General features: G+C 37.4%; 1 protein-coding gene across 5 annotated transcripts in view; it reads left to right on the forward strand.

Annotated features, from left to right (window-relative positions):
- dop (microtubule-associated serine/threonine (MAST) protein kinase dop) overlaps nt 1-20,691 on the forward strand; it is a 45,665-nt gene extending 24,974 nt beyond the window's left edge. For 2 of the 5 annotated variants that reach the window (XM_089841348.1, XM_089841351.1), the window contains exons 5-24: nt 10,994-11,022; nt 11,299-11,375; nt 11,475-11,629; nt 11,868-12,115; nt 12,557-12,586; nt 13,193-13,268; nt 13,334-13,642; nt 13,712-13,844; nt 13,968-14,032; nt 14,164-14,246; nt 14,322-14,496; nt 14,568-14,740; nt 14,810-14,880; nt 14,944-15,060; nt 15,131-15,241; nt 15,321-15,551; nt 15,625-15,779; nt 15,857-16,275; nt 16,344-16,770; nt 16,846-20,691. In XM_089841348.1, the coding sequence (XP_089697474.1) occupies nt 10,994-11,022; nt 11,299-11,375; nt 11,475-11,629; nt 11,868-12,115; nt 12,557-12,586; nt 13,193-13,268; nt 13,334-13,642; nt 13,712-13,844; nt 13,968-14,032; nt 14,164-14,246; nt 14,322-14,496; nt 14,568-14,740; nt 14,810-14,880; nt 14,944-15,060; nt 15,131-15,241; nt 15,321-15,551; nt 15,625-15,779; nt 15,857-16,275; nt 16,344-16,770; nt 16,846-18,810 (5,049 nt within the window). In that variant the 3' untranslated portion in view covers nt 18,811-20,691. Of the gene's footprint in view, nt 1-10,318; nt 10,841-10,993; nt 11,023-11,298; nt 11,376-11,474; nt 11,630-11,867; nt 12,116-12,556; nt 12,587-13,192; nt 13,269-13,333; nt 13,643-13,711; nt 13,845-13,967; nt 14,033-14,163; nt 14,247-14,321; nt 14,497-14,567; nt 14,741-14,809; nt 14,881-14,943; nt 15,061-15,130; nt 15,242-15,320; nt 15,552-15,624; nt 15,780-15,856; nt 16,276-16,343; nt 16,771-16,845 lie in introns of those variants that run through there. The other 3 variants (XM_089841353.1, XM_089841350.1, XM_089841349.1) reach the window with 3 other exon arrangements.
- Nucleotides 20,692-20,891: the final 200 nt, after the last annotated feature.

Raw genomic sequence — 20,891 nt, forward strand, 5'->3', positions numbered from 1 at the left:
CAATGTTAATGATTTATTCAAATTCATTAATAGAAATATAAAATCTTTGTTTTCAAATAATTCCCGTAATAAGGTTGTTATTTACAAAATTAAATGAGGCGTGTTTTGAACTTTAATTTTCCTTAAGAACGCGCTAAACCTACAAGGAAATGTTGAAGTCGTTTCATTTTATTTTATGGGGATTTAATTCAAATGCACCGTGTAGTAAGTACACTAGTAATTTAAGGAAATATATTTCAATTCAATTTTAAATTGAGGTAGGTAGAAGAAATTAAGGGTTTTTTTTTTATTTTTTGTTGTCAAAAAGGACACGATTTTTCTTATTGAATCTTCTTCTTCTTCCATTTGGGGACAAAGTAACGGGAGTAGAAATTGGCTGGAACCTTTTATTTATACCGAATACCGATACGGTGATACGTTTTATCTTTTTCTTTTTAAATGAACTCTCGATTTAGGCGAACGCCAATTTAGGTCGACATGCTCTTTTTAAAAAAGAGTTTCGCTTTCCGCTTCGACGCCCCGATTTTTTGGCGGCCCCTCGTGCCGATAGATTTTGGATTACCTATCCTTAAATTTACTCGTTTCGAGCTACTTGCGCTTGAGAAGAAATTTAATTGGCTAAAATCTAGTATGGAAGATCGTTAAATTTAAAAAATTAAACGATGAACATCCCAAAGAAAAATAAAAACCCATTTGCACTTATAAGATTTCAAGTTCTGGAAATCTAAATTACTACCTTCTTAATATTGAGCAATTGTGACGTCATTTTGACGCTATACGTCAATATTTTCCCACACCCACACCCATATCCAGTACCACCACCTTGAAGATCCAACAAAGCCAAAGCTAAAGTGTAAAATTTTCTTTCCTGATACGTTAAGCTCGCGTTTGGAACGTCCTTACTGCTATGGAAAAGGATGCGGCTCTTGGGTGTTTCCTCTTTAACCCGAATGGTGGCGCTATTTTTCATTTTTATCGAACAACGCCTTTCGGCCATCTACTATTCCGCGTCTTTTGACTCCCCCCTCTGCACCTCCGTTATTTCTCTCCCTATACCTGCGCCATACATTAATATTCAGACAAGGCTGCTTTTGCTAGCTAGCCCGAAGAATAACCCCCTTCCGATTTATTTCGGTTCAACTTGGGTTTTCTATACTAAACCAGCTGTTACTGTTGACAAGGTACGGGAATTCCTTTCTAACGTTGAAATTTCATATGAAAATTCACCATTGGAAGCTGAAGAATTTCTATAGTATATCCTCTTAGCACAGAGCTGTCTCGTAGTAATTTTTCTGAGTGATTTGCTAATCAATTGGCTAAGATAGTATAATTACAGAATATGATAACTATTCCTCTCTGATGAAAACACGGCCATTAACCGCGTCATATCCGGTTTAGAACAGATGTTAATACACCATAGTGTAAATTCTTTCCATTGATCTTCTCTAGTTTCACTTTTTTTTCTGTATCTTAAAGTGTAGATGAAACGCCTAGAACTGCGATCCTAAATTGCAGGTTCCGAATGATTCCTTAAAATCGTGTACCTCATCCTCTCTTTAGCTAGCTTAAAACCCACTACGTACTGCGATGCTCGTAAATATCTTCCAGAGAGTGATTTCATACGTGGTATTCCACAGAGCCCGGAACTATAGCTATATCATTTCATTTATGAACCTTTATTAACGAAATGACTATGGGGTGGAAGATCCCATCTTCCTCCGCATCTTCCATCGCCTTCGCGTGATGGGGGTGAAGCGTTTAAAGAACCAGAGGGATCAATCCTAAATCATCCCACGTCTAGATTAAGATCACGAGGGCGTTTTCTCTCGAATTATCAGCGTTTCTTTTGAACATTGTAGAGTCTGAGTAATTATGATCATATCAGTTTTAGCCTTTTTTTACATAATAGCGGAGTGGCTCTCTACGGGTTATTTTTGTCTGTTATTCAAAGTACCCCGGTGATATCACCCTCTCAACTCGTACCTGAATATTTTTACCGGAATAAATATTAATTATTTCTTATCTTCAAGTTTCTTTATCGAGGTATAGGCAGAAGTTGAGTGGGAACCAATTTATTGTTAATAATTGGGTCGCAATCTTTCTTTTCGGTTTTTAGGCCAAACTCTAGTCTAGATCTATCAGGAATTATATAGATGGTCTACTTTCTCAGGGTAAAGGTATTATGTTTGATTGGGGAAAGGGGTCTGTTCAGAGATTTCAGAGGCACCCTCTCGCGTACAGCCCCCTTAGCGTTACACGGCTTAAATCAGAATCTATCGATGAAAGTGGAACTTTACGAACGGTCCACGTTAATCCTTGGCGCGGGGGTGTACTTGTCGTTACTACTCTCCTCTTCCCGAATTCTATCCAGAGACCAGAGTCTCGGGTACTCTCGTGGATTCCGCAGACTGTATATTGATCACGTGCAGTTCTCTGGAAGGCAATATCGCTAACGTTAGCGCGTATACTCCTGGATAGCGACCCCTACAATTTCTCTTTCTCCGCATGTCCCCGGTTCTTTTTTCGCGCTTGGTTAGTTTTCGGGGGAGACCCCTTTATTCTTTTTTTCCCGCTTTTTCGTTCGGATAAGAATTTCAACTCCGACGTAGCGTGAGCGCGCGCAAGTTACGCGACTCTCGCTTTTGCAGTTAGCTAGCAGCTAGCCTAGCAGAGTACGAAATATAGAGTCAGTGTAGAGACGTGTCTTTCCAACGCGGCCCGGTCTATCCAGTGACGTTTTTCGTTAGTTTCCGTAGTACAACTTAGGGTTTAGGCTTAGCCGGAGGCACTGTAGTTTCCACTACACTCGTTTCACAAATCCTAAAAGGTTGCGCGCGCGAACGCTAAATATGTGTCCCTATCATTCCCGCCGTTCAAAATAGACCTCGTTAGAGTTCATCCTACAGTTTCCCACGTTTCACGTTTCCCGGTTCGGATTCTCCGCTCATAGACGTTCTCCACATTTATGGATTGAAGATTCGAAACCTCTGAGAGGAATTTCAGAGTTTTTACATTTACCGATCGATTGAAAGATTTGTTTTGATCCTCTGTTTGTGCGGAAAAGGTTAGTTTCCCTTTTCGTACGAATTCGTATTTTGAATTTGCGGTAGTTTATTTACCGTAACTGTTAATGGAGAGTTAATCAAAATCGATTAGAAGTTTTGGCTTGGAATACAGTGTAACTCGAAACTCGCTTGACCTCCTTGTGGTCAATTTCAACCATTTTATCCTGATTGCCTATCGGTTAATCGTTTAGAAAGGGCAAAAGGGCAAACCTCTATCCTCTTGGGTTTCCTAAAACGAAAAACGGTAAAACTTGTTCAATGGGAAGCGATACCATTAAAAATCACAAGCCTTGCACGGAAGGGAAGTCAATCTGAACCAATATTAGTACTTAGAATGTAAATACATAGAGAATGGTTTTAAAAAATAATGTTAAAAGTGTAGATACTCTAAAGTATAGTATGTTTTGAATTATCCTTGACACGTGAAATTAGGTGTAAGATTTTTTCCACGACCCGACTACATGGCTTTCTTATCAAATAAATAGGATACGTTTTAAAACCCCTTTTAAATATAATTACAACGTCACGAATTCTCTCAATTACACCCCTAGATAGTTATTACGTGTGTGTCTACTGATTTTTAAGCTTTTGGCAACTTTACTAGGGAGGCGTGTGATGCCTTTTAATAAAACTTAACTCGTTAAAGCGTGAATTTGCTCAAGGAAAAATAGGGTCGACCTATAACTAACTTATCTCCCAGTAACATGCTTTTCAAAAAACGCTTTCTTTATTTTTTCTTTTCCAACTCTCTGAAATTATTTTTAGACCCTAGCGCATTATTTTGGGTTATGGAATCCTCGGAGAAAACTTAACGTTACTTGACGGATACTATAGACTATCTTTTTTTTAATTTTGTAGGCCAAAAACTGGCCTATTGCAACATTTATTCTATAGTTAAAGATTTATATCAATATCTCTATGGAGTAAGCATGAGCGGTCAAACCAATTTAGCGAAATGTTATGATATACCATTCCACTAGATAACTCGAGCTATAACGCGTTTGCCTTTAGGGTACATTGCCAATCTTATTCGTAGTAAAACGGAATTTAAATTCGCACGTGCCAAACATCGAAATACTCTATAGGAAAAATTCTGGGTGGTTTTCTATTTCACTTCTTTCTTTATTAAAACACTTTTTGGAGAAGGGGGGCCCCTGAAGGGTTTTTGGGGTAATTATTGTGGCCGTGACGTAACTTCAAACTCTTAATGACGCTGTAAAGGTTTTTTTTTTAAAGACTGCGGTGTTGGGTTTGGTGGACCGCAATTTATTTACTGGTCAAAAAAGTTAGCCCTTGTTTGAAAAAAAAAACTTGTTTTTCAAGATTTGAAATAATTGACTTTTATTATTTTTATAGTGCGAGGGAGGTTTTTTTAGCGTAACGGGTTAGGAATGTTTAATGATCGTTATTATAAAAACCTACTTGGGAAAACGCGAGAAAATCGATGTCATTTGATTAAATTGCCATTATATTGTTGATAAACTAGTTATTGTGTATATTTTTAAAATGTACCTTGATTGTATGCTAATTTACGACCTCGTCTGTAAAACTATATAGCAAGGGATATTAATTCAAAATATTCAGATAGATACCTCGCTTCCTGTAAGCGGTAGTAAAGTTTTTTTCTTACACGCTAAAAATACGTCATTTAAACAATATCGTAAATTCATTCCATCATTAATCATTCCACCTTGAAGATTGTACGTCAATAATCCGAAGGCCTCAAAACGTAGAAATATTTATTATCGACCACAACCAAATTTATTACTTTTTATTCAAATGACAAAATACAAAATAATCCTTTAGAAAGAAATTATAATAAAAAAAATCAACCTCCCCCAACGCACGAGAATTATGAATAATTCACACGTGCTTTTTAATTTATTTTTTCTTAACTAGATAAACGATTGGACCGTTATCTTTTTGCATAAATTATATATGTAGCTAAATTATAATATTAAACATAGTTTAAGCGCGTGGAATACGAGTTTCAAACGTTTGTTAGTTTGCACTGAAGATAAAGCTATGTGGAATTACCAAGTCTAATGTTAATTTCCAACAATTAATAATACATGATTCAAGGTAACCCGTACCTGGAGCGCAGTTTGCGGTTATTTTTTTATATATATATATAACTTTGCAAGAAGAAATAAATTAATTTGAAATGTAAAAGATATGTAGCGTCACAGAGTTCCAAATATGTTTTAAACTGAAATATTTTTAGTAACTTCGAGCTACTATACTTTGGGTTTACATTAACATTTAGACATCAGGGCTCTCTCCTTGAGCATAATGAAACTCATTCAAGATTTATTCCCCGTTGATTTTAATTAGTTTTCTTTCTCTTCTCTTGTGTGTGTGTGAGTGAGATGCGAGTCGTACTCACTAAGTTTTATTTTTGACTCCTTAAGATATACTCGTACCGCAGTCTAACCTTTTTAATCCAAAGACCTTGTTCCTCCTGCACGAACTAGGCCCAGACTGCTGCTCTCCAGTCGCTCTTAATTTGATTTTCATATATTTTTTTTAATAACTTCCTTACTTATTTATGTAAACCGAGATTTTGTTCATTTTTCGTTACGTCATGGATCGTGAATGTTACAACGAAATTCAAGGAAAATTAGGCCCGAGTGTAGGCCTATTTTCCCTGTTGAGAAAAAGTCCTAGTTAATTCAATAAATTTCATGTTCTTGAAGATAAGTTAACACAAACAAAAAACTTATCCAATATTTTGTTTAGTGATTGAAAGGAGTGGTTTTTTGAAGTAATTTTTAACGTGACAATTTCTGAATTCTAATGAATTGACTATTAGTTATCTTTAGAGACGTATCTAACTATACAATGATGTTTGCAGGCTGGGCTTATTTAGGTATTTCAAGGTTTTCACGTCATAAAAGTACATTATGCACTTAAAGAAAGAAAAACACGACAACAAAAGTTTTTGGGGGGAAATTCCTTCCTTCTCTGTGTTTATTTGTTCCGCTCGTCAAATTTTATTTTTATACAAGGAAGGGTGGGGGGGAAGAAGGGGGACAGATAAATTCTTAGCTCCCGAGATCAAACGCGGGAAAATATTTCACCCAATCTAGGATACTGTTTTTCTTCCGACATCATCCTCTCTGAGAGGGTGAAGCTGAACCCGAACCCGAGAGAGGGAGGGAGGTTAGAGGAAGAGACGTGCGAAAAGAGAAGGAGAAACGGCTCTTCCTCATCTTCAAAATATGTCGCTCCTAGCTTTCGATTCCCACACAAAAATTGTTCAACTTCTTTGAGTCAGTAGAGTTAAGGTCAGGGAAGATAGCTAGAAAATACATCATTTCTTCAGTGCACGTATTGGTTCAATTTAAATGAACGAACTCGTCCCCCATCTCTCTTTGCGTCCTCCGATCCTCCTCTCGCGTCTCTTCGTAAAAAAGCGTTGTCATGGTAACCCCGCTTTCCCAGTGCTATGGAGAGTTTTACTCTGAGATGGTACCACGCGCCAAGGCGAACGTACTGTTAATTTTACCGTTGTTGTTTTAATGGAAGGTAGCTTCGAACTACGGTCTAAACTGGTATTGAGAAAAATCCTGAAACACGGGGAGATTGGCAATGCATGGAATAACCAAATCTCGTCTACCAAATTTGTTCTTCGCTGCATTTTTTCCCGTCTAACTGATGGAAGAGAGGCTCAAGAGGCGAATAGGACTAATATATCGATATTTGCCCTAAAAAAATCGTATTTTTCCTGGGAGTTACTCTTTGAAGAGTGTTCTTGAAGGTTAGAGTTGGAATTTTTTTTTACCAATACGTAAATTCGGCAGAAGTTCCGTAAGCTTCTGGTGTTTCAGTCTACGATTTATTTTTTTTTACCTCAATTAAATTCCGAGTACTACCGAACCAACCGGAAAAGGGGGTTATAAACTGACTAATTTTAAATTCCCTTTAAAGAAAAATAACCGGAATTTCGCCCCATAAGATATTATCCTTTCCGCTTAATTTGGAGTACGCTCTTTGAATAAATGAAACGTTTTTTTTTTTAAATTTTCCGTGGACCGATTATTAACCTCAAAATTAAATCGTTCACTCAGACATTATTGGACTTTTAAAAATCGTAATTTAGAACTCTAAGCTCCTTACCCTTCCGGAATATAATGGAAAGTGCCCCCTATTAATTTCTACTCTTTACTTTGGGCGGGTATAAGATAGTAAAGCGCGCGCGCTCTCAGCTCGCGCCTTCATCCTCCCGAGCTTCTCTTCGTTGCCATGACGACAGACTAACGTTTCCGAGGTTCGTCTTTATCTCGTGGCGCGAGACTACGTGGGGGAGGTTAAGTAAACTTCATAGATATCGTAATCACGTATTTATAGTACTATGTGTAAGCGGAAACATGGGAGGTTTTAGTTTTTTGTTGTATAAATTTGGGATATCTATGAAATAAGCCCGGCGTCTAGCAAAGAGCGGGAAATTAACCCCGCACGCTCGTTGCCAAGGAGGATATTTTTCATTTATCCACCCCCGCCTTTTAATCCGCTCCCGATATGCGGGAATTACTGTTACGTCAAACGAGAGTAAAGTACGTCCGTATGCCCTTGATTAAGGGGAGCGGAGGTTTATGGGGTTGAGGATGAATTTGTAATTTTATTTAGCCTGCCCAGTGTGTTTTATCGGTTACTGCTAGAGGTCATTTCTCCCTATGGGTTGGTCGATACCATGGATAAATTGCAGTATTAGAAAAGAATAAGGATGACCACTTAAAGGGCCTTATCAGCTTCGAAAGTTTCCCCTTGATCGTAAAAGCCGTCAGTTTCTAATGTTTATAGGCGACACTAAAACCACTAAAACAATTTTATCTCCGAACCTCCATCTTTAAAAATAAAGGGCAGGGCCCTTTTTTTTGCTGGAATTAGAACTTTACAAGGTGGAAGCACGCTTTATCAGATAAAATCGCGTGTTTTCTAGTTCGTTAATAATCCATCCACTCACACCCAAAGAAATTAATAGCTCTTTATCGTTTTTTCTTTGAATTTATCTTAAAGTTAGGTGTAGAAGAGAAATAAAAAACCTTTTTTATGCCATAATCCTGACCAAGAAGAGACTGTCAGTAGCTCCGAACGTCTATTGACAATAAACAATACGCCTGTTTACACAAACAGCTTGATAGTCATACATTGGCAAGCTATGCTTCATGAGCGACTGAAATTTTATATGATAAATTCTTCCTAGGGTAATTTTTCTCGCGCCTCTTTTTGGGGTATAAAAAATTCTTGAGATTCTTCAAGCAATATACCATCGTTAAGACTAATTCTTGAAGGCCATGGGTTCAATATCAGAGTTTGTAGAGTCTTTATAAAGAAAAGGCGCCAATACTCCAGTAACTTAACTTTAACGCTCGCGGTTTCTCTACCATGATAATTATATTGATTATCGATTGAAAACTTAATCGGTCTTGCTTCTTCTCTCGCGTTTAAGAGGATGAAGAATGTACTACGGACCTAAACAATAGATTATTTTGAAAGTAGATCAGTCGTGAAGTAGTAACGATAAGCCCTGAGATTTTTACTTAGGGACTTTTATTGAAGAAAGGTGTTTGTTTTGATTACTTCGTGTTTATTTACGTCTGACGTAGACGGAGGGGAAACGGTACCTCTATGCGTGGGCGTTATAGAGGAACTAGAGATATGCTCCGTTATTTTTTTTATCCTGTATATAGATATCCATCACTTCCCACATTATTATTTTTTTTTTTCCTGTTTAAAGAAAATGCTTCTTCCGATAAAAGATGAACCCAATAAAAGAAGAGCCAGATAAAAGTTATATATACTTAGCTTCAGAGAAGAGGAAAATGTTGTTAAGATTGTGTTATAGAGGAGAGATCAGAGCATGACGAGAGAGAAGAGAGAGAGAGAGAGAGAGAGAAAGGGTTTTTTCTTCTCCTATTGAAAGATAAAGCTTGTCTTTTAGTTGGAAGTTTATTAGATTTTGGTGTCCCGAATAAAATCACTCTTGTTTGTTACGGAACAAGCTGTATAGAAACTAGAAATTATTTTATCCATTTCAAAATGTGTCCCTGAAGGCCTCCGAAGAATGTCGAATAAAGGAAAGACCTGGAAATTCGTTTGAATGGAGAAACTGTACCAAATAGGCAAATACATAGTCTAATTTAAGAATATTTTGCTTTGTGTTTTTTAAACCAAAATCAGCACGATTCCATACATTTAACTTGTCCCTGACCAGTAAGTTAAAATGAGCGAAAATAAAACTATAAATAAATGTCATTTATAATGACTCGAAGTTTCCAAGTTGTCACTCGCACTGAAACAGTGTTTCTGCCATAGTAGAAGGCGGTCTTCCCAACCTTGTTTCCTTCCAACTTGGCTAGCTAATCAATAGCCCGATTTTCCCCACCAGTGTTGTTGAGCGTATATACTCACTCGCTTGGCCTTTGGCTGGCCAGAAATAAAAACACTGAGGAGAAGAATGCTTTTGAGAGAAACGTGACATTGTCCGGGAGTATTTTCGTTCTCCGTGTCCCCTCAACCGTGTGTCAAATATATAAATTTTGACAAGAGATAGTGTGTATACTAGACATCAGGCCTTGATGAAAGCGTGATAATATCGGTATCGGTTTTTCTTTTGGGCTCGCGCGCCTCTCCGTACACTTTTCTGTCGCCCGATTAATTATTTCAGGATCTCGTTTGGGTCAAGGATATCCGACCAAGTTTTTCATTTTTTATCCTTTACCAGAAGTAACCTATTAACATTAAGTTTGACTTGCCATTCTGGCGTTTTATCCTTGTTCCCGTGATAGGTGGTTTTAAATTCCTGGGCTGCTTCTACGAGAGACGTGACATATAATACGTTGCGTTGTCGATAATCATGTTGTCAGACTTCTAGTTGTTAGGCGTTAGTAATGCCGTTACTGATTTCCGCCCGCTCTTTGGGGGTCTTAGTTAGTTTATTGAACCAATATCGCGTCACTTCCAATCAGTAACCATCGTAATTTATAACGGATACTATGACCCCGCTTCAGGCTAGACTTAAGTAGATATGGGTGTGAAAAATAATAAAAAAAGATCTTTTAATATATTGATTTTCGATATCCGAGCCAAAAATTTTACTCTCCTTAACGCGTTCGGTTTCTTAAGGGAGGGTGAAACCATAAAGTTTTGACAATTGAGTATCGTTTTAAACGAATGGCTTTAGGAGTTTCATCCACCCTTTCGTTGGTAAGAAGGTTATCTCTCGTATTTAGTTCGTCCGACCGGCGTTATTCGTGAAACGGAAAGAAGTTGGTGATGAAGTTTAGGGTTTTGCCCTACGCGGATTATCTCTGCGGGGGAGTATTAAAGATGGACGGAAGTTGGGAATCGGAAGACGGCCGTAGTATTGATGGGCCGAACTGCACCATGGTCGCGCACGTCGATGATTTCTTGTAAAGAAAGAGAGGAATACATTACGTCTATCGGAAATCGAAGTATATTTTGCCGAGCGACCCTCGGGATTGGGGTCGAGGATAATTATGGAGGCGGATGATCGCGTGTCTCGTCTGTCGGCGGTCTTGGCAAGCCAAGCTCAACCGCCACGGGAGGTCGACGTGAATCGTCCCAATCACGCGATGACCACGTCGTCAAACTCGACGAATTCTACCTCCGGTGATAGTAGTCACCTACTGAGCGTCGATGTGGGCGTACAACCCGGAGGAATTCGGCGAAGCGCCAGTGAAAGTGTACTCAGGAAGCGCAGTTTGACCTTAGCGTTGCCCTTTGGGTATTCACCCGTTTCGCAGCTCAAGGTGAGACCAGCGTCTCTTAGGTCTTGCCCTCTTATATTTTAGATATTACTTAGTGTTGTAGTAATTGTAATAACATTCGATCCATGTTTTGTTTTATCGCGTTATTTTTTATTTTGCGAGTGTTAATTGTTATTTAATTATGTTTTTTTGCAGAAAGAACTAAGCATATCAAGAAGGGGAAGGTAAGAAATTGCTCTAATATTTAATTTTAATTCGTTTTATACCGAAAGATATCTTCTCCGCTAATGTAGTTTATTTTATGGGGTATTGGCACTCCATTTTATATTCGTATAGAGCCGATACAGTTATAGGCAGTAGCTGCTATTTCTATATTATTTTTATTTGAGAGGCACTTAGGGTGAAGATAACTTTAAGGGGCACCGCCTTAGAAAGTTTCTTCAAATTATGCAATCTTAATTAAGTCTATTAATCACAATATTGTTAATTACAAATTATAGTCGGTGCTCGGCTCGAAAAAGTTTAATTTGCAACACTTCGCCAACACATCCCCGATGCCATTCACCTATTTCCCAAGGTAATTAAACAATAATTACATTTATTTTTTCTTTGTTGAAACAGGTTTTTGGGACAAATAAAATAGGTACTGACACGCTGTATACCTTTACAATTTCAGGTAGCCCGCTTGACAGTCCAAGAAACATGTCACCCAGTCAACACTTTGCTTTCGTTGCTTCTGGTATCAAAAGAGGGGATGGTAGAAGGTGGTCCGTCGCCTCACTACCTTCTTCTGGTTATGGGACGAATACACCAGGAAGTTCAAACGTTTCTGTTAGTGTTAATTTCTTTATTCTTTAATTAATTTATTATTTTTTTAAAAAAATATTGGCTGATATTTATTATTTCGTCCTACACAACCTGAAAAGTTAATTCTAAGTTAATATCAAAGATACGAGAGTTAATTGTTAAAATTAATTGCACTTTAAATTAGCACCGTCCCCCGCTTTTTAATTTTTACAAAAATCACAATATTGTTTTTTTTTTCTTTCTTTTCTTAATATTTTGTCAGTCTCAATGTTCCTCACAAGAGCGCCTCCATCCTCTACCCCACCAGGCCACCTCCGACCTCGCCTCGTTGGGTGCCTCACCGCTCGCCACTTGCGGAAGTTTTCCTCATTCCGCCAACGCCGCCTCGACTAATCAAGCTAATAACGCCGTCAAACAATTCAGCAGCAATGAAAGTAATCCTGGTTTGGAAGCTAGCGAGGTTGAAGGAAGAAAATCACCCCTCATTAGGCCCAGGTCCAGAAGTTTGAGGTAGAAAATGTTTTTTCGTTTTCTTTCGTTTTCTCACCACTTAGTTTCTATTTTGAGTGTCTCGGTAGAAAACTTTAAATATAGTTAATTTTTTAAAGAAGACGTACTTAGATATAGAGTCACGTGACGCAATTTTCGTTAGTTTGTCCATCAAAAAGGGGGCTTTCGTATTATTTTAATTTTAATCTTCTTTACGCCCACCCCAAATTTTAATTTGTATTTTAATTTAATTTAATTTTGTTTAACTAACCACTAACAACGCGCGTACTGATATAGGAATGTTTATTATTTATTTTTATATTTTTTAACAATTATTTTCTTTTTATATATTTTTTGGCTCCTTTTTTGCCTGTTTTGAATCTTCTGGCCATATTTTTCTTCTCTTTTTCTCTCTCTCGTGCTTCTTCACAATTTTGGGGTTTCGAAAATCAATGGCAACAGCCTGGCTTGGCTCTGTCTTGCTCCATTAGAGTAAGGCTAATCTTTTCCTTTAATATATAACATAATTAATATAACTATAACACACTCCCTTAATCTGTTTTGGTACCGATCTTTAAACAATAACACCATTTAACCAATGTTGAATTTTCAGAAATTGCATGTAATTTTTTATTTATTTATTTTTTTTCGTTTAATTGCGATTTTTCTTTTTAAAAATTGCAATGCACGTCTGAAAATTATGTATAATTAGCGTGAAAGTCGTTTTGTTCAAAGAATTTGTTATTTGTGAAGGTATTTAAGTGAATATTATTGTGACATATGATGACGTATATGATCCCTTCAATTATTTCAGAGTGTTTATTGGGGTTTTTCCGGGTGTTTATTGGGGTTTTTCCGGGTGTTTATTGGGGTTTTTCCGGGGTTTTTCCGAAGTTTTTTCAAAGTTTTATAATTTTTCACGTTATTTTTAAATGGTTTAGGTTGATTTTTTTTTGTACAATAAAATATTTGACGTCTGTTTGTTATATATAGTTCCGCACATATATTGGGTGTACCCGTTTCACAGATTATAATTATAATTTTTTTTAATATAACCTTATTAGTTTAACGATTTTAATTTTATCTTAATTTTTTTAGTAGCCCGATGCGATCTCCTGGTATTGACAGCGAAATAATTATGATGAATAGTGTTTATAAAGAAAGATTTCCAAAGGTATTTTCGAGCGAGGCTTTATAAGAGTTTTAAGTATTTTAGTCTGATGAGTTTAAATTTCAAAGGCGACGCAACAAATGGAAGAAAGACTAGATAGATTTGTACTGGAAAACAAAGACATTGATCATAATCAAGCGTCGGACGCCGTAGCTCGCTTTGCCCATCATCAAATCGTAGAATTAGCTCGGGACTGCCTTCAAAAGTCTCAAGATCAATTAATTACTTTGGATTATTTTCACGAAATGTCCGAAAGCTTAGAGAAATTGGTGCTAGAGTGTCGTGAAAAGTCTCCCGAAGCCGCTGGTTATCTAAGGAAACTAGTCAAGAGACTTTTAGTCATCATTTCGAGACCCGCGCGTCTTCTCGAATGCTTGGTAAGCTACTTTTAGACTGATATCCACCACTAGGCCTATATTCTAACTGTTTCTTACGTCTATTTTTAGGAGTTTGACCCTGAAGAGTTTTATAGACTACTAGAAGAAGCGGAAGGACAAGCTAAGATTACGCAAGGAGCCACGGCTGATATCCCACAATATATCATTGCCAAATTGGGATTAAACCGTGATCCTTTAGAAGGTTTTTACAAACATTTCATTTCTTTGTGTCTATCTATCTTATTCGTCATTAGCTACGAAAAATATATTTGGCTCTAGTTCGTGTTTGTTAACTATAACCGCGCCGCGTTTCTTGACGTTTTAGAACTATCTTGCGAAGGACTTTTGGCAGATTCGGAACAACAAGAAGGCGGTGAAGATAAATCGGAAGTAAGTAACGTTTTCTGACATTTTCTTCTTAAACTGATTAACTACACTTGTTTACAGTTGGGGAAAAGTGACAGCTTAACCTTGACTTAACTCTTTCTTCTTCTTCTTCTTCTTCTTTTTTGTTGTTTTAGGAGAATCAAACGCATTCTAAAACTAAACAGCCTTGCGAAGATGATTTTGACAACATAAAACTCATCAGTAATGGTGCTTATGGGTATGGAATTTGTAGTTTCTATTTATACGTATCTTTATTTATGTTTAATGTAAATTTAATTAATGATACGCGCAGGGCTGTATATTTAGTTCGTCATCGAGAAACTTACCAACGTTACGCTATGAAAAAAATTAACAAACAAAATTTGGTGCTAAGAAATCAAATGGAGCAAGTTTTTGCTGAAAGGGATATTCTTAGTTTTACCGATAATCCTTTTGTTGTTAGTATGTTCTGCAGTTTTGAGACAAAGGTTCGTTAATTTTGTTTTTGGGACTAATTGGGAATTGAACGTGACGAACAGTTTTTACTTTTTTTATTCAGAAACATCTGTGTTTAGTGATGGAGTACGTTGAAGGAGGAGATTGCGCCACGCTGCTGAAGAATATGGGTCCTTTACCAGTTGATATGTCCAAATTCTATTTTGCCGAAACAATTTTGGCTGTGGAATATCTACATAGTTACGGAATAGTTCATAGAGATTTGAAACCTGACAAGTAAGACTCGGAGACTTAATGTTTATATTATTTCAAAGTGTAATTTAATCTATATTATACTTTAATTAGTCTTCTGATTACTGGCATGGGACACATAAAACTTACTGATTTTGGACTCTCTAAAGTTGGACTAATGAACTGTAAGACATACTTGGATTTAATTAATGTTAATTATGGTTTTTAATCGCGTAATTTTATAACAGTGGCGACAAATCTGTACGAAGGATATTTAGATAGAGAAACTAAGCAATTTACAGACAAGCAAATCTACGGAACTCCAGAGTACATTGCTCCGGAAGTGATCCTTAGACAAGGCTATGGTTAGTAGAAAAATAAATTACCATTATTATTATCGTATTAATTATCTTAATTACTCATTTATAATTACAGGAAAACCCGTTGATTGGTGGTCCATGGGGATCATTTTATATCAATTCCTAATTGGTTGCGTTCCTTTCTTTGGAGAAACACCCGAAGAACTTTTTAGTCACGTTGTCAATGGTAAGTTTGTTAATAAAACAGTGTCTCTGTGATTTGATTGTATCTTACTCTTACTCTTACGCGTAATTTGTTTATTTAGACGCGGAAATTGAGTGGCCAGATGAAGAAGAATGGCCGGTGCCTGAAGACGCGAAGGATCTAATTACTGGATTGTTAAAATATCATCCGATTGAGAGATTAGGAACAGGAGGACCTCACGAAATCAAGGATCACCCCTTCTTCCATGATATTGATTGGGATTCCTTGCTCAGGCAAAAGGCCGAGTTCGTTCCTGATTTGGAAAATGATGAAGATACTAGTTATTTTGATAGTAAGTGTATACTATTATAGTTATTTTTAACCTATTGTTACGCGCGTGTGACATCCTGTATCTCATTGTTTAGCTCGAATTGAACGTTACAATCACGAGATTGACGATTCGGAATTGGAAGATACCGATGATAGTTCCATTTTTGGAAGTTTTTCATCTTGTTCTCCGCGTTATAGGAAGGTCTATTCGCGAGTTGAGAAAGAACTCGAAGAGGAAAACATGCTAAGAGTAAGATTTCGATTGTATATTTTAAAGACGCGTTAAATTTTCTTTGAGCATCGTGTTTAACGTTTTTCTTTAAGCAGTTAGCCAAGGAAGAAGCGCATCGTAAAATGAGTTTCACTCGTAATGACTCTCTTCAGTCGGAGCATTCCGATAGTCCCTTGCCAAGGATGGGAAGTTTGTCAGAAACGCCGGAAGATAGCGGTGGCGGTGGTAGTGGTAGTGGAGGTTTGAAAGATCCTTTCACGTCCATTGATAGCGGCCGATTGATCAAACAAGGACCCGCCGCTCAATCGACTCCCGATAGTTCTCAAACCGAGTCTGAAGAAGTTTCGCCACAAATTACGCGCAGAAGGCGACCACCCGTTAAAGACGTTCTGCCTCGATTCTCTATAAGTATGGAGGATGAAAGGGCTTCCTATTTGGCAACGACGCCTTATTTGGGGACACCAACCGAACAGCATAAAGAGTTATCACCCGTAGATGAAAGAGAATATAACAAGTAAGTTGACAATCGCGGGAAAGTTAATTCCATTTAAAAATTATAACATTCTTTGGGTTCTCTTTTAGGCAAAAGCAAGAAAGGAAAAGTTCATCGACCACCGTTGTTAGTGGTAGTTTTACCCCAGTTAGCAGCAGTAGTAGCGGAACTAGTAGTGGACGGTCCAGTCAAGAAACGACGCCATCCCTGGCAACTAGAATAAGTATCCTTCCAGCGGGAGTCAGGAACAGATCAGTAATTAAATCAGCGTCGGCTTCGGGACTCTCTTTAATCATTCCGGCGGAAGATAGGGCGCCTCAACCTTTGAATTCTCCCGGTGGTTCTAGTACAAGCTCGAGAGACACTTCTCCTAGTCGGGAATTGAATCCTCTCGTAACTCAATTAAAACCGCCAATCATCATACGAAGAGGACCTAGAGGATTTGGCTTCACAATAAGAGCCATTAGGGTTTATTTTGGTGACACTGATGTCTACACTGTTCAACATCTTGTTATGGTAAGTGAAGCGCTGTTATTATTTGATAATCAAGTGCCCTAGTTTAATTAATAATTGTTTAAACTTTCTCTCAAGGCTGTGGAAACGAGCAGTCCCGCTTTTGAAGCTGGTTTGAGACCGGGTGACTTAATCACGCACATAAATGGCGAGCCTGTTCAAGGACTGCTTCACCCTCAAGTTCTTCAGTTGGTCCTGTCGGGTGGTGATCGAATTAATATTAGAACAACGCCTTTGGAAAGTACTACCATCAAAACGGGAGGTCGGAAACGCAACCCATCCCTAAGTAAAATGGCCAAGAGACCACTTTCGAGACATCGTAGATTAGCGGGAGCTCAATCCAAAAGGGATTCTGATAAGAAGAGACGAGCCTCTCTCTTGAGAAGACTGAGCAGTAAAAGAGCCAGCGCGGAAATGCAGCAGTTAGCCAGTTCTTCCGGGTCTCCACCTTGCCTGACTCCCAGTCGAAGTTTGCAATCCTTAAGTCGTACTTTGGGTTCTACGAGCAAAGACAGTTTACCAGGTTCACCAACTAGAACGAAAAGTCCGCGATCACCTCCTACAGCAGCCAGGCTTTGTTCTCCTTCCGAATCGTCTCATTCACCAGGGAATTCGTCACAGAGTAGTTCCCCCGGTTCTAGCGTTCCAAATTCACCAGCTGGGTCAACTCACATGCCACACTTTCAAAGACCGAGCACTCTACATGGTCTGAAACATAAACTAGCTCAAACATTTAGGTCTCCAAGAAGAAAGTCTGTGGGACACATTCCACTCTCTCCCCTGGCGCGTACACCGTCCCCTTCCCCTTTGCCATCGACGTCTCCTACTCGCTCCCCGTCTCCACTGGCTTTCCCGTTAGTTCATCACCCTGGGAGCTCTCAAATGACCCAATCTTTCCCCATTCTTAAAGGAGCTTCGGCTGGAACTTTAACACCGTCAAGTTCATCAAAGAAATCCTTCATGAGGCCTAAAAGTGCCGAGCCTGGATCTCCTTTATTGAGGCGGGCATTATCCCCGGATAGGTTACATCCTAAATCGGCGGAGAATAAATGTAAAAGAGAGTCTTACGCCGGTCAAGCTTCTCCCTTAGCCCTTACCTCTTCCCCTTCAACTACGAGCAGGTCTCATTCAGTTTCCGGGTCGACTCCGTCTCAAGCCATGAATATTATGGCTTTGAAAACTAGTTCCAAGCTTTTTAAACCGTTGTCCATTATTTGTAAAGCCGCTGAGGGACGCAAGTCTTCTTCTCCCTCCCCGAGTTCGTCATTATCAAATTTATCTTCTTCCCCACTTTCAAAATCGACTCCCGTCACGGAGAAAGAACATAAAAGGTCCAGTGCCATAAATAGCGAACCTTTGTCAATAAGCGACAAAATGGATAGTTCCATCAATTCGATTAATAATTCTACAGCGTCGTCATCAACGTCTAGCTCTTCATCTTCGATGGATTCTACCATGCTTCCGACTGCCACCATTAATCCATCCCTAAACGTTTCGGAAAAAAACCCCGCTAGTTCCGCCAAATCTCAGCAATCGCCTTCTGGTAAGAATTCCGCGGAAGTTAAGGACAAACTGGAAAAAAAGAAAAGCTATAGTTCGGTAAACTCTAGCTCTTCCACTAGTACCTCAGCCGCGACTAAATTATCATCAATGTTAAAGACTTCTAAAGAAAGCTCGAAAATTAAACTTAGTGCTAGTGATAACTCGGCATTTACGGCTGTTACTGGGTCGGGAGGAGGTGGAGGAGGTTTTGACGAAGTGACCGATTCCTCCAATTTATCAGATTTATCAACCCCAACTGACATCGAATCGCCACCCGCTAGCGTACAAGTTTCAACCACCTTGGTGGTTTGCACCGTTAGATCTGATAAGAAAAGAGACCATGCCGGAACCTCTAAAAGTTCCAAAAGCGAAGCTCCGCCTTCGAACCAGAAGAAAGATAGCTTAACTGACGGAGTGCCTCAACCCGTGGGGCAACAGTCATCCAAACAAAGCGGGAGAGGATCTGGTACGGATGGTAAAAGCGGCGGTAATAATTCGTGATAAATAGTTCGGGATTATTACCAATATAAGGATTAGTGAATTGTAAAAGGTACTTTCAAGTTTAAAGTGAGTTTTGGTCTTTATAAATTTATTAAAAAGGATTTATGCTAATTAATATAGCTAATGAAATTAATATCCCCTTCAAATAGTACGACATTTAACTAACAGTTTTATAAATAGTAAATAATATTAAATATACATTTTTGGCAACCGTCAAAATTTATTTTCCATAGCCTAACGTTAATTTCATAACCTTTAAAGATCTGTCTCTCAAAGCCCTAATCCTAATTAATCGCGTAACCCAAACATCATTTTTACACTTTTGAAAGTTTTGATGGGTTTTTTCTTTCTCAATTATGCTGTAGTTAAATTTTTGCGTAGTTGTTTTTATACTTTTTATAAACTACATTAACTTTTAAAATAATTTAAGTATACTTTTCTTACGATTAACTAGTTGCGGTACAAAATAGTTCTAATTCTACAGTGTGGGTTGAACAACGTCAATTAGAATTGATATTTTCTGAAATATAGTTTACTTAATATACGTTAGTTAATTAATTAATTTAGTTTACCCAATAACTATTCTCGTTTTTCAGTATCTGATTTATTTTGCTATGACGCAATTTTTATTTTTTCTATCGCTTATTTTTTTATATACCATATGTATATAGAAACAGTCCCGCGCGTACTAAACGATCTATTTTAACTTTGTTTTTGGGTTGCCATAGTCCCTAATGCTATTATAGAACTCTTTTTGTTTAAAAAAGAAACGTAAATAATCTTCTACGAGTAAATAATATTTATAGAAAAAGTTGTTACATTATCGCGATCATGATTGGCTAACGAAAGACAAAACAAATTGTACCTTTTTTTCTTTTTTTTTCTTTTACGTTTAAAAGTGTTTAATTTTTTAAAGTAAATTACGAACTAATATTCAGTGTTAAACAATTAAATTTTTAATGTATATCGAAGAAAAAAACAAAATACAACTAAGCCAAAACAAATTTTTGAAAATATAAATTTGTCTCGTATTAAAAACAAAATGATAATTAAGAAGGAAGTTATATTATTAGCGGAAAACGTTTTTGGGGTGGTTCATTATAGAATGATCGGAAACAGAAGGAATGAGGAAGAGAGAGTGGGAGAGAACGATATTTTGCGTATAAAACACTGTGGAAAGGATCGAATTTGTTTCCTAATCTGTATATATTTAATAAAATGTATAGTTCTAAACAAAATAATGAAAACACGTGGTAAGAAAACACGCGATTATCCATTTTGGGTTAATTTCTTAAAATTTTTAGTTCCAATTAAGTTTTTCCATCAATTAAATATAATGGTTTATATTTAGTTAGTTGCGGGATTGAAAGGTATTAGTTATGACACTGAAAACGCGGTTTATTAGTGGATTCTTTAACCCTTTTACGTTCGCAACCGACTTTTGGTTAGTCTTTAGTGAATTAAATGTGTAAATACTAATTTGTTTTACGTTTAAGCGTCGAAACTGTAAATATTCTCGATAGTTAAATTTGAAAAAAAAAAACCAAAATTTCTCGCTTTCTTCCTCTTTAAAAAAGAAAATTGTAAATAAAAAATGAGAAAGCAAAGAAAAAGAATCCAGGTGCAGCTCTTTATATTTATCGAATAATTTTTTTTACAGTGTTTCTTATTCGTTTATTATAATTTTCTTCAACATTTTTTTTAATATTGGTGCTTGAAGAATTATCAAACTGGATTTTATTGTTAAAAAGTTGTTGATTGATTATTATTAATATAGTCAGTGTTGGACATAAAGCGAACTTTTTATGAATGTTGTGTATTTAAAAAAGAAGTGTATCTGACATTGTTTGTCTGGTGAAATATAGAGAATTCCTAAAAATATTTCCTTTTGCATTGTTTTACAACTATTTATAAAATAAATCGGAATTTGCGCGTCGAAAACTCGAAACACGCTGCTAAGGGTATTTAAATTTCCCGCCTAAATGGAGGAAGATCTGATTGGTTGTCACTAGGATGGCAAACGCTCTCTGGCGGCCTATGAACGAATGTACCGGTCTAGCCACGTTGTCAAGTTAATTTGA

The sequence above is a fragment of the Phalangium opilio genome, unplaced genomic scaffold (assembly GCF_054372755.1).
Source record: "Phalangium opilio isolate 3A_F unplaced genomic scaffold, DU_Popi_V2 ptg000003l_1, whole genome shotgun sequence".
Lineage (NCBI taxonomy): Eukaryota > Metazoa > Arthropoda > Arachnida > Opiliones > Phalangiidae > Phalangium > Phalangium opilio.